Genomic DNA, 13419 nt, shown 5'->3' on the forward strand with positions numbered 1-13419 from the left:
AAATGAAAATCTGATCATGTTCTTTCCCGACTTGAAAGTCTCCAAGAACATCCCCAGTTCTAAGCCGTGATGGCAAAAACAGGTGCTTTCAAAGGTTGGGCACAAAACATATGTAATTTGGAGAGCAGAAGAAAGGTTGGAAATGCAAAGGTCACACCTGCCAAAAAGCAGTCATTTAAAAGGAGTTGACATATATGAAGATGGGCATGAAAGCTCCCTCCTCCTCCGTATCCCTGCCTGCCTTTCCAACCTCACCTTGGCTAGTTTCCATGCACAGCTTGAACTCTGGTTATAAAAGCTCTTTAAAATTATGCCAAAAGGCCACGATTGCTCATGCCTCCATGCCTTTGTATGTGTTAATCTCTCGGTCTGTACGTCCTTCATCCTCACGGCTTGTTCCTTTAAGGAAGACTCACTCTTTCAGTATCCTAGAAACTCTCCTTAATGTATCTTTAATGAATAGACTAAGTGGGTTAACTGACATTCTCCTTCCCTGGGTGGATGCACTGACTGGGGTCCACCGCACACTTGGACCTCACGGGTGGTTGCTCTCACTCGGGTGCCTGTGTGCTTCCACTCCTGCCTGGTGAGCTGTGTTTGCTGCCAAACCTGTTTACACCTGCACTTGAGGTGACCAGGTTCAAAAACATATTATGAAGGGCCACCTGGGTGACTCAGTCAGTGAAGTGTCTGGCTTCAGCTCAGGTCATGATCCTGGAGTCCCGGGATCGAGCCTGGCATTGGGCTCCGTGCTTAGCGGGGAGTCTGCTTCTCCCTCTGCCCCTCACCCCGCTTTTGTGCTCTCTCTCAAATAAATAATAAAATCTTAAAAGAAAACCCATATTACATAAATTGATGGACTATGAGTGAAAAAAGCCAGAGAGCTGTTTCTACAAAATTGCATCAAATGCTTTCGTAAGACTTTGTAAAGAAGTGGTCTAAACCCTATGGAAATAAATGTGGATGAAGCTATTACAAAGGGTTGAGGAGAATCTTAAGAAGCAAGAAATATTCAGCTCTATGATTGTTTCACAAATGTCTTTAACTTCCTGCTTCATCTCAAGAAATATTAACTGGAAACCATAAATAAGGGATTATGGATAGCTTATGTAAGAAAGAGTCAATAAACTCTGATTAGTGGACTTTTATTCAAAGAAAAAAATTGAGCCTTATCAAAAGGTTGAAAAATGAATATATGTTCATGTTTCAAGTTAAAATATGATATTTATAGTACATATTTATATATTACTTTTATGATTCTTTGCTTTATCTGAATTTCTACTCTAAGAAGTCTTCCTTTTTCTTCCTCCCTTCCACTATCTCGTCATGCTCTCAGAGTGCCCTGTGCACACTTATATTAAAAATGTCCACTATTCTTTCATTCACTTGATAAATATTTATTGAGTAGCTACTATATGCTAGGGACTCTTCTAAGTGCTGGGGATGCAGCAGTGAACAGCAGATGAGCACCCTTGTCCCTGGAATTTATATTACATTGTATGATAATGTACATAATTAGTTTCCTGTTCCCATAACCAGTCTGTGAGTTTCTTAATGTCAGAGGCTCTTTTATTAATTTTTGGGTGAAGATTTGGGTTAATCTTTTTTTCAAGGACTAGAACACCATGGGTGCTCAATTAAATGTCTGCTGAAGGACTAATGACCAGCCTCTGGGACTTGCTGGGTAAATAACCATCTAGGTAGACCAGTTGCTTTTATGGAGGAAAGCCCCCAGACCCTTGCTTTGTTGCATCCTTTGTTTTAAAGACTTGTTTTAAAACCAACATACTGGCTTTTTCTTTTCTTTTTTTTTTTTTATGGGCTAGCTTCATGGTTTATGTTGTGGGATTCAAGACCACAGCACTGTAGGTACAAAGTAATTTTGGGAGCTTGGGGCTGAGGCAAGAATAATAATGAAAATAATTATAACTAAAATGTATTAATGACATTTGGTTCTATGAAATAAATTACATATACATTATTTCATTTAATGCTCATAACCACATATAGAGTAGATACTATTACCATCATCCCTATTTGCAGATGAGAAAGATTGAGGCTTGAAGCTTAGAGCAGTTACTCAAAGTAACTTTGAACAAGGTCACACATTTCGATAGTGACAGAATTTTCTTTCTTTTTTTCTTTCTTGGATTTTTTCTTTCTTTTTTTTTTTTTTCCAAATTTGGGTTTTCTGGAGTTTTCTTTCTTTCTTCCCCCCCCGCCCCCCACATTTGGGTTTTCTGACTTCAAAGCATATGTACTTACCTACTTCACTAAACTACTGCCTTCAGTGAGTTCGGCTTGAGTCAGAGCTCTGGTAGCCAAACCACTGTAGACAGGTGCCTAGTGGAAAAACGGAGCTCACTTCGGGGGCTTCTGAGTATAAGGGTTCATTTGAAAAAACTACAGTAAAAACCCTGGGCAAGGTAAGTTGAGGTTGTGTATCTTCCCTTAAGATTATTTCTTTGTCACAAAACGGAAGAGTTTATCTACAACAGAGTAGACAAAGAATCTGATGAATTTTGCATCATACACGGAGGGTAAGTCAAAGGCTAAGGCAGGACAGAGGAGAATGATTTAGTCCTATTTACACCTCCACAGGGCCTTTGCAAATTGTTCTGTCTCCTGAGAGTCTTTGCCAATTTAGATGACAGCTTTCAAATTAGTGATGGAGAAAAGGTTTAGCCTTTTATTTCTGGAACTTCCTGTATTCAGAACAGCTATTCTCGTGTTCTTTGTATACTTAGTGTTTTTCCCCTTCCTCATTTATCATGTAGTAATTTGGTATTCTATATAGCATGGGGCTTTGAAATACATTCACGAATTTATTCTCACTTCTGTCCTTCCAAATAGGCAAATTTCAACTACAATATCATCAAGAAAATAGGTTTAGTTCTCCTTACTGTCCATGTTGTAAAACCATGGATAACTGAAAGTATAAGTTTAATATGGCATTCGAGGCTCTGTCTACATAATTTTAACCTGATCAGTCTTTCCATCTCATCCCATCTTATCTTCTGTCAATTTCTGTCACTTCACTAACATCCACTGTGCTAATCCGGACAAATCAAAGTCCCTCTAGCTTTTGACACGCCAAACAGTATGTTGAGAAGACCTTTCCTGTCTTTTCCACAAACTGTACCTACTATCAGATTCTAGTTTAAACCTTCTTTCCTGATTCTCTTATCAGCCCTCCTGGAGATAATCTTTCTCTTCTCTGATCTCTTGCACTGTGTATATTATTCCCTAGGATCTTGGTATTTATTATTCTGCACTGCTTATTAACTTTCCATGTCTATGACTCCAGTAATTTTAAATGGATTGTTAATTCTTGAGGCTCAGCCAGTTTTAAAATATGCTGTCCTCTGCAATGCTTAGCACTCTCCCGGCGTGGAGCACAACATGAGGCTTGAACTCATAATCCTGAGATCAAGACCTGAGCCAAGATCAAGAGTCAGACACTTAACCAACTGAGCCACCCAGGCACCCCAGCTCAGTACCTTGTACCTAAAGAAAAGGTCACTGAAATTCCATAGTAATTATAGTAATATTATATTAATTTTTAAGCAAGTTAAAGATCAACTTCTAAAAAGCAAAAAACATGAAAATCGGTCACATTATGATTTTAATTTGAAATTTGAAACTTCTTGATATCAAGTATTTTTAGGTTCTCTGCGTTCATGTACAGAATGGAGAATTTACTGATAGCCAATAAGAAATTCCAATATTTTTCATTTCTTAGTTTTGGATATAAAATGGGGTCTGCTTTGCAAGAAGGGAAGTCAGTGATTAGATGCTGGCTCTAATTCTGAACCCTACAGCCAGAGGTTTTAAAGTCTATCTTAAACTACCATAGAGGATTTGCCAATCATGGAAGTCACCATATTTGTGTAACTCTGTTCTCCATCATGAAGAACTGGTAGGGTTTTCTTCATTTCAAGGTGCTCAGAACGAATACCTTTCTTGTCTTTTTTTCTCAATTATAAATCAGAATGACGTATTTATTTACTAGCTTTTAAAAGTTATTTCTTAAAAAACAAGCTAGCAATACTTACTTACTGAATACCTGAATGCTTTCAAACCTGTTTTTTTTTTTTTTTTTTAATACCTTTCTTTTCTTTGCCAGGTGCCAAAGGGGAAAAAAGGCAAGAACTTACCATAGATACCTGAATATATGAAAGTCTGCAAAAATAATTAGAATTTTCATTTTATTTAGTAAGGGTCTTGGTTACCCCAAGTGAAAGAATGCTTGACACTAGACAAGATGGTGTTTTGTTTTGTTTTGTTGGGGGGGGCATTAGAAACTTTGTTTTGTTCTTAATCCTAATTTGCACACTCTGAAAAAGGCCAGAGAATGTTTTTATAGGGAATTTCTCAAATGCTAGCTTTCACCTGAAAATTGTAATACTTTGGAAGATTGAAGCTTCAAGTTTCACAGCTAATAGTAATCATAGAATTGATAAATATCAGAAACATGGTGTTTAAAATATTAAATATATCAGGTACTAAACCTCTATATCACCACAAATGTATTACTTTATAAAATATATTTAATATATAGCTCAATTCATTTTACATTAATTTCAAATATTAAAAAGGACTTCTTATACCTGAGTCTTTCTGTTTTCTAAATACTGTTATTTGTCGTTTTCTAAATACTGTTTTCTAAATACTGTTACTGAGATAATGTCTCATTTGATCCTTATCACAATTCCACCAGGCAGTCATGACAGATTCATTAAATGAGGGGAAAATGAGGTTCAGTATAGGTCAGAGGTTCTCGATCTCAGCATGGTTAACATTTTAGGCTGGATAATTATTCGCTGTGGGGGGGCTTTTCTGTGCATTGTAAGATGCTTAGCAGCACTCTTGGACTCCATGAGCTAGATGCCAACAGCAACCCCCATCCCATCAGCTGTGACAACCAAAAATGTCTCCAGACATTAACAAACGTTCTTTGAGGGGCAAAAACTCCCCGTTGAGAATCACTGGTACAGCCCAAGGGTCACACAGCATGAGCACTGGGTTGAGAACCCAGACCCTCTAAGTGCTCAGTACAGAAACTTAGGCCTTTCAGTCATCCTGCCCATGACCGGTATCCTATGCAACCACATCGGATCTCCCAGCTGACAACAAAAACTTCCAGCCCCAGTTACCTTCTCTTTCAATGCAAAATCATTTGCAAAAACAAAATGCCTCCGTTCTAGAACAGCTAAGTAATTTTCTTTCCTATTTTGTTTCCTGTAATTCTTCTGATGAATTTCTCTATAAACTGTACTTGGAACCTTGAAAAGAAATCCACGTACCGCTTTATGAAGTTGGAGAAAAGTATCCTATGAGAGTATCCCAGCCTTCGAATTCTTGCTGTTTCCAGAATTCCAGTGTAACGAAGCTGTAGGAGAACTTTCTCTTTGTCATATTTTCTTGCCTGACGTTCGTTATTTGGTTTGATGCAACGGACAAAGTGAGGTTGGCCCACCACCATTTTGGATAACAAATCCATCAGGGAATACTATAATACGCAAAAAAAAAAAAAAAAAAATTTCTCAGCGTAGCATACAGAAACTTAGGGGCTTGCAAGTCTTTCTTTTTATTATAAGAGAAAAACCTCTGAAAACTGGATTTTACAAATATTCACATTAATTCACAGTCAATGGAGGAAAGTCTGTATTAATGAAAATTTTATTTATAGCATATTTTTAAAAATACAGATTTACTCATAAAAACGTAGGGGCAATAATTCGGAACTTAGCTATTAAAAGGTTGCCTGTACATTCTTAAGGCAACTTTAATTAATAGATGAAATTACTTTTCAAATAATTTGTTTGTAAGTAATTATACCCCTTCATGGAAGCTTGTTGATATATAATATTTAGGCATACGACTTAACTTCTTGCTTATACTATTAATTTCCTTGTCCAATTCTTTCTTTATAGAAAGTATGAAAGTAAGCACTTCAAGGTCTGTCAGGATCATCTCCTGGGTTAAAATAAGAAATGAGAAGTTAAAGCAGTTTACTATATAGGACGTAGGAGTTACGAAAATAAGCAAATTCACTTAAGTACTCTAATCTGCTCTAGCTTGATAATTTTCTTATTTATTTTAGAATTTTCAAAGTCACATAGATAGGAAAACTGTGTGTTCAGCAACAGCTTATTAAAACGGTAGCTGAGGGGCGCCTGGGTGGCTCAGTTGGTTGAGCGACTGCCTTCGGCTCAGGTCATGATCCTGGAGTCCCTGGATGGAGTCCCGCATCGGGCTCCCTGCTTGGCAGGGAGTCTGCTTCTCCCTCTGACCCTCCCCCGTCTCATGTGCTCTCTCTCTCATTCTCTCTGTCAAATAAATAAATAAAATCTTTAAAAAAAAAAAAATAAAATAAAACGGTAGCTGATTACAGGACAACTAAGTATAACAGAATAATCACAGCTCACCTAAAAGTGGAAACTCAGAAAATGAGCATGTTAAAGACCAGTGCTGCAATTTACTGGCAAGGTAACGAATGTATGAACATAGTCAGCTGGTGTCGGTTGGGTTTCTTTTAGTGTTGGGAGGAACACAGAAGCCTATGGTTACAAAGCCAGAGCAAGCCAAATACAGAATTACGCAAGTGACAAAGCCTTGGATTTGCTCGGCTTCTTCTTGGGCACCGACACTCAGATGCGATCCTCACACAGCTGGGCTTGCCACTTTGGCGCCCCCTTTTCATGACGTTTATCTGTGAGCCGTCATTCCTTTGGTAGTCCTGCAAGCACCTGCTGGGCGCGGGAGGTACGGAAGGGATACACTTGCCGTTGGCATTCGGAGAAAGAGCCTGCTGCAACTTCGGCACTAGTTTGTCTTAGGAACCAAGGCATGGTGTTTCACTACGTTCATTCTCCGCAGAATGAAAAATAACTTTAAAAAAGTACATTATATCCTCTATGGAATTATCTTCTATCGCTTTTCACTTCAGCCTGAGGAGGACAATGATTTTATGAACTAGTGTTTTTTTTTTTTTTTTTTAAAGATTTTATTTATTTATTTGAGAGAGAGAGAGCACATGAGAGGGGGGGAGGGTCAGAGGGAGAAGCAGACTCCCCGCTGAGCAGGGAGCCCGACGCGGGACTCGATCCCGGGACTCCAGGATCATGACCTGAGCCGAAGGCAGTCGCTTAACCAACTGAGCCACCCAGGCGCCCTGAACTAGTGTTTTAAACATACACACAGTGTTGGATGTCACCAACAGTGGACTGATGTTGGTCTTGGATAGCTCACTTAAAAAAGGAAGATAATCTGTAATTCAGCTCTGCCGTGGTCTTGAGGAAAGGTGAATGTACCAGCAGCAAATGTGAGATAGTAAGCATATAAACGTACTACCGTGCTACTCAAAGATGACACACTGTCTGCTATGAGCTTATGACTTGAAAAATATTTAATAAAACTACCCAGCTATTTTTAAAAGAATTTCATGATTCTGTTAGAAAACTGGATTTACTCACTGAACACTTACTTATAGTAAATTTAGCCTAATTTCCTCCCCTTCTCCCGCCTTAAATTATACTATTAATAATTTTTAATTTTTAGTTAGTATTTCCTCCATTTTCATTGGCTGGTTAATATGATTTATTATTTTTTAATTGTTTTTAAAGATCTTATTTGTTTGAGAGAGAGCGAGCGAGTGACAGCATGAGTGGTGGGGAGAGGAGAGGGAGAGGGAGAAGCAGACTCCCTGCCAAGCAGGGAGCCCGATGTGGGGCTTGATCCCAGGACCCCAAGATCATGACCTGACTGAAGGCAGAGACTTAACCAACTGAGCCACCCAGGCACCCCAGTATGATTTTATCAGAAGAGATAAATAAGAACTAACACCAATAACGAGGACAGGGGTGTCTAGAGTTCTTCAGAGCACAGAGGAAGTAAAGTACTTCTTATCTTCCTTTTCTCCCATATTGTCCAGGGAAGACAGGTAAGAAAGGTCACCTTGACCCTATGCTAAGGACACAGTGGCTGACTTTCTTGGCATGTTACTGTGTTTTCCTGGTATTCCTTCTCCTTGCCCCATGCTTATACCAGTTCTTTTTCTTTTGAGGTTTTCATCTTGTCTGTGTGCAGGGAGATATGGAATGGACCTGGATGTTCAGCCTTGTCCCATTTGCCCACCCCAAGATCATTTAGGAGTGGGATGGAGAAGTGATAGGTAGTTATCATAGCACTGAATTAAAAACTCTGTCAGGTTTTGTTCTAGTGCAAATGCGTTTGGTTCTTTGGACAAATTTAACCAAGGTATAAACTTCCATTAAGATTGACTTAGTATGCAATAATTTTATAGATAAAATATCAAAGCAAACCATCCATAGGTTTTTGACAGTACTCTCTACTATATTCTGTATCTAAAAAATAGTAAATGGAATACAATGAGAATTATCTTTTGCTAATAGTACTCTGATATTTATTACTAGCTTTTGATTTGTAACTCTTTTAAAATAAATAACATTCCTGGGGCACCTGGGTGGCTCAGTCAGTTAAGCCTCTGACTCTTGATTTTGGGTCAGGTCGTGATCTTACGGGTCATGAATTCAAGCCCCTATCAGGCTTTGCACTGGGCGTGAAGCCTGCTTAGTGTTCTCTTTCTTCATCTCGCTCTGCCCCTCCCCCTATTTGAAAATCAGTCAATCAATAACATTCCTAAGTACAACACACCATCATTTAATATCTTACTCTAAAATATGATGCAACTGTTTGTGTCTTCATGTTGATTGTCTCTGTGGTATGACCTGTGGCTTCTCCACTTTGATCCTACAAAGACCAAGAAAGACAGTGATGCTTCAGTATCCACTGTACTTTATGATCTACAAGAAGCGCATGGAATTTCCTTCAGGTTATCATGGTCTATGCATTCAAATACATAAAATAACAAAAGGTTAATATTTTTACTAGGGTAATTGTTTTGTCAGCCTCATTGGAATTTTAATTGGTCTTGCAGGGAATGTGAATGTCTCAGACCTTAGCTAATATATTTTTAGGTGGTCTTACTGTAACATTAAAATGAGCTATAAAAGAAGAGTTAAGAAGGTATCACAAATTCATGATTATTTCAGTGGCTAGCAGTAATATGAACATAACATAGCTGTTTAAGCAGAAAAGAAAGATCAAAGGGAGAAAACCTAAAGTAAAATGCTGTTTACTTTTAGGAACACACAAACACTGTTGTTGTAAAGGTTAGATTTTTACACTCACTGTCATGCAAGATGCATTTTCTTACCTTTGTCAAGTTGGTTGATTTTTCTGAATTCCTCATTTGATAATTTATTATATTTCTAGTTTTAGAATGTGGCAGATTACCTATAGGAATGTGGATGAAATTAATATACATTTTAGAGTCTTCAATCACTAGAAGACTTTCCTCATTTACTTAAGTATTAAAATAAACATTGTTGATGCCACAATATTCATCCTTGGTTAAGTATTTATGAGAAATTTAAGGATAAAATATTACATAAAAATTTACGACAAATTTTAAGTTCAGAAAAAAAAAACCCCAGCTTTGAGATTAGAAAAAATACAGGTAAGTGTTGGATTTCCTTTAATTGCTACAAGATATGGTGTGATTCTGCTAAAGGGAACAATTTGCTTCGTGTGTGTGTGTGTGTGTGTTAAATGGCATCTGAGATTTTTTTTTTAATGCAAGGTAAGCTTTACAACGGGCCTTAAAAATCATACGGATTATTAATTCATGTGAAATGGTTATAAGAAAATCAAGAATGGTTGAGAGTAATGGATATGTTCAATCTAACATTCAGAAATAGTGCCTGTTACTAGGGCTACTTAAATGTGCACAACCTGAGGCTGTGAAAATATTCTGGTGTAGTGAAAAGTTATGGCCCCAGAAGCCAGGAAGACCTGGATTTGGATACCAGCTGTGGTACTTAAATCGTGTTGCCCGCCGATCATTTACTTAGTCTCTGAGTTGCATTTTGAAACCATATAATGGGGATAATGCTGTCTGCCTCACAGAATTTTGATGACATGTGACAGTCTGGTACATGGTGGGCACCCAGAAATGTTAGTTCATTTTCTCTCCTGTCCCACCTCTCACCAAGCAAAATAACCAACCAACCCACAATCCAAGAGTTCATCATCCCAACAGTAATGTTCAAATATATCTCCAGAATTCAGTATCACTTGAGAAAGATTACTTCTTTTTACTCTCATTCTTTTGGGTGAGAAGCAGAGGCTACATGTTTTTTGTTTGTTTTTTAGAGAGAGAGTGTGTGTGTGTGTGCATGCCAGGGGTGGGGTGGGGACAGAGGGAGAGGGAGAGAGAATTACAAGTAGGCTCCATGCCCAGCACGGAGCCTCAGGCAGGGATCAACATCCAGACCCTGAGATCATGACCTGAGCCGAAATCAAGAGTCAGGCGCTTAACCAACTGAGCCACCCAGGTGCCCCAAGGCTACATGTTTTTGACAAATCCTTCACATTCTTTGTGGTGGCGAAAGCCTGGCTCCAAAGTGATGATGCTGGTGGGACCCTGCCTGGGATTTAGCTGGCAGTGCCTCTGCTGTGCTGTCGTCCCCCTTCCCTCGTTACCAAGAAAAGTGCCACGCTGGGCTGCACGCTGCACTGTTCACTCTTCAACTGTGAAACTTACTGCAGATAGCAGAGTGGACAGAGATAGTAACACATGGTCTTCAGAGGGGCAGCTGTGGACTTTCATTTGTTTTTTTGTTTTTTTTAAGGGAAAGTTTTAGAAAAACATTACCAAAATTACTATAGACTTATACAAAGGACTAGTAGCACATTAATTAGAATAGACCCATTACTTAATAGATACCATTACTTAATATTAGCCAAATAAGAACTAAAAATTTAAGTTTTTCTGAAAACTAAAAAACTAGAGGAAATTCACTAAGGGATTAATAATTTCAATGTAACAAAATTTATACACCAGTCATCAAATTATTTAACAACAAAATAAACGAAAGCCTTCTAAAAAATTCATTAATGCATTTCAACAGGAACTAAAATTAGCATAGATCTTAATTTCAGAAAATATATCCACTTTGCCTTTATAGTTGACCTGATGAACAAACCTGTAATAAACCAAGGTAGAGACGTGAGCTGCAAGGCATTGTGGTACATTTCCTCCTAATAATGGCTGAACTGTATTTCATATTTAAAGTCATACATGCAAAGGGTTATCTTAGAATCTTGGAGACAGCATAATACAGAATTGGAAAACCCAAACTTTCAAGCCCACTTCTAAGACTTCCCACAGGAACAACACTGGGAAAGTTGCTCAACATTTCCAAGACTCAATGTCTCATCTGTAACAGTAATTCCTCCTCAGAGTGTTGCTATTAGGAGTAAATAAAAGTAGTCAGCCCAGTGCCTAGCACATTGCAACTTCTAAACAAATTTATGTATTATTATTGTTGTTATCATTATTATTATGTTTGCATATTAGGTGAATATAAAATCCAAATGCCTCTGATAGCTTTGAGATTCAGTCACTGAAACATCTTTGATTATGAAATTCTCTTCTCCCTGGCTAATGAAACATGGTTCTGCTGATAGTCAGGAGACAGAACATAGTATTGAGAACCTGGTTGCATATTTTATAAGGGTAAAAAACATGAGATTAGGTGCACAGACGCAGTTGGTGGATATAGAAAGAGATGACAATTGTTAAAGTCAAAACTGAAGACATTTGCTTCTGGGCATGATAAAGTAACACAGACTGAATTAACTGAAATAACAACAACAACAAAAAAATACAAAATATATGAGGTAACCATTTTTCTTCCTTTTCATTTTTTATTGTAAAACTTACATAACATAAAATTCAGCATCTTAATCATTTTTAAGTGTACAGGTCAATAGCATTACATACATTCATAATGTTAGGCAACCATCACCGCCATCCATGTCCATAATTTTTTTCATCTTGTAAAACTGAAACTTTATACCCCTTAAATACTAGCTCCCCATTCCTACCATCCCCAGTCCCTGGCAATCATGATTCTGCTTTCTGTCTCTATGATTTTGACTGCCCTAAGTACCTTATTCTGAAGAATCATACAGTATTTGTCTAGGAATAACAGTTTTCATATATTGTGCATCAAGCAGTACAGGACACTGATCCCTGAGTGAGGGGAAACAAATGAGGTGAGCCCTATGGTGACCCCAGTTTCTGTCTAAAGAGATTTTACACTGTAAGGAGGGGAACCCAGGTGAAGACTAGGGAAAATAACAGATGTAACCAATAGAATACACATCAAATGGTAGAGTCAGTCAAACCCAACATATCGATAGTTTGATCACCTCAATTAAAAGGCAGAGATTGTCACAATTTAAAAAGGCCCAAGTACATGCTGTCTACAAAACAAACAAACAAACAAACAAAAAACACTTTAAATACAAACACAAAAATAAGATGAAGTTGAAAGTATAAAAAAAGATATATCATTCAACCACTAATCCTAAGAAAGTTGGAGTCTCCATCAGGCAAAGTAGATTTCAGAGCAAAGAATAATAAAGGGGTCTAGTCATCAAGAAGCTATAATAATTCTAAATGTTTATGTGTCCAATAATAGATCTTAAAAACACATGAAGCAAAAGCTGATAAAAATAAAAGACAAAATAGATAAATTGAATTATAATCAGATATTTCAAAACTCTTCTCTCAGTAACTGGTAGAACCAGGAGAGAAAAAAATAGTAAGGATATAGAAGATTTGACCAGTACTATCAACCAAGTTGATCCAATTGACATTTATATAACTCACCATCCAACACAGTGGAAAATACATTATTTTTAAGTGTAAATGAAACATAAAATAAGATATGCCATATTCAGGGCCATTAAAACATGTCTCAGTAAATTTAAATGGATTAAATCATACAAAATATGCTTTCTGAGCACTATGGAATTATATTAGAAGGCCACAACACAAAGATATGGAAGATCCCAATATTTTTAGAATTGAAATATAATATTTATAAATAGTCCATATAAGTACTTATATTAGAAATGTTTTCTTAAATCAATGACCTAAGGTCTCACCTTAGAAATTAGAAAAAGAAGACAAAATAAAACCCAAAGTAAACAGAAGAAAGGAAACAAAAATGAAAAAGCCCTCCCCCTGCCCCCCTAAGGAAGAAAGAAAGAAAAGAAGAAGGAAAAAAAAAAATCAACAAAATAGAAAGCAAAACCAATAGAGAAAATCAGTGAAACTATAAACTACATGCTGGTTCTTTGAGAAGATCAGTAAAATTGACAAATCTCTAGAAAATCTATCAAGAATAAAGTGAAAGAGGACACAAAAGATTCAGATCAGGAATGAGAGAGCTGATAAAACTCCAAGATCTATAGATATTAAAGGATAATAAGGGAACATTATCATCAACATTATGTCAATGAATCTGACTACATAGATGA

General features: G+C 37.3%; 1 protein-coding gene across 1 annotated transcript in view; it reads right to left on the reverse strand.

Annotated features, from left to right (window-relative positions):
* Positions 1-13419, reverse strand: part of MYO3A (myosin IIIA) — a 221092-nt gene that overhangs the window by 61750 nt on the left and 145923 nt on the right. The window contains exons 22-24 of the mRNA XM_035029490.1: positions 9242-9321; positions 8698-8775; positions 5307-5512 (exon numbers count right to left, since the gene is read on the reverse strand). Of these exons, the coding sequence (XP_034885381.1) occupies positions 5307-5512; positions 8698-8775; positions 9242-9321 (364 nt within the window). The remainder of the gene's footprint in view (positions 1-5306; positions 5513-8697; positions 8776-9241; positions 9322-13419) is intronic.

The sequence above is a fragment of the Mirounga leonina genome, unplaced genomic scaffold, assembly GCF_011800145.1.
Source record: "Mirounga leonina isolate KUSES-001 unplaced genomic scaffold, KU_Mleo_1.0 Mir_242, whole genome shotgun sequence".
Lineage (NCBI taxonomy): Eukaryota > Metazoa > Chordata > Mammalia > Carnivora > Phocidae > Mirounga > Mirounga leonina.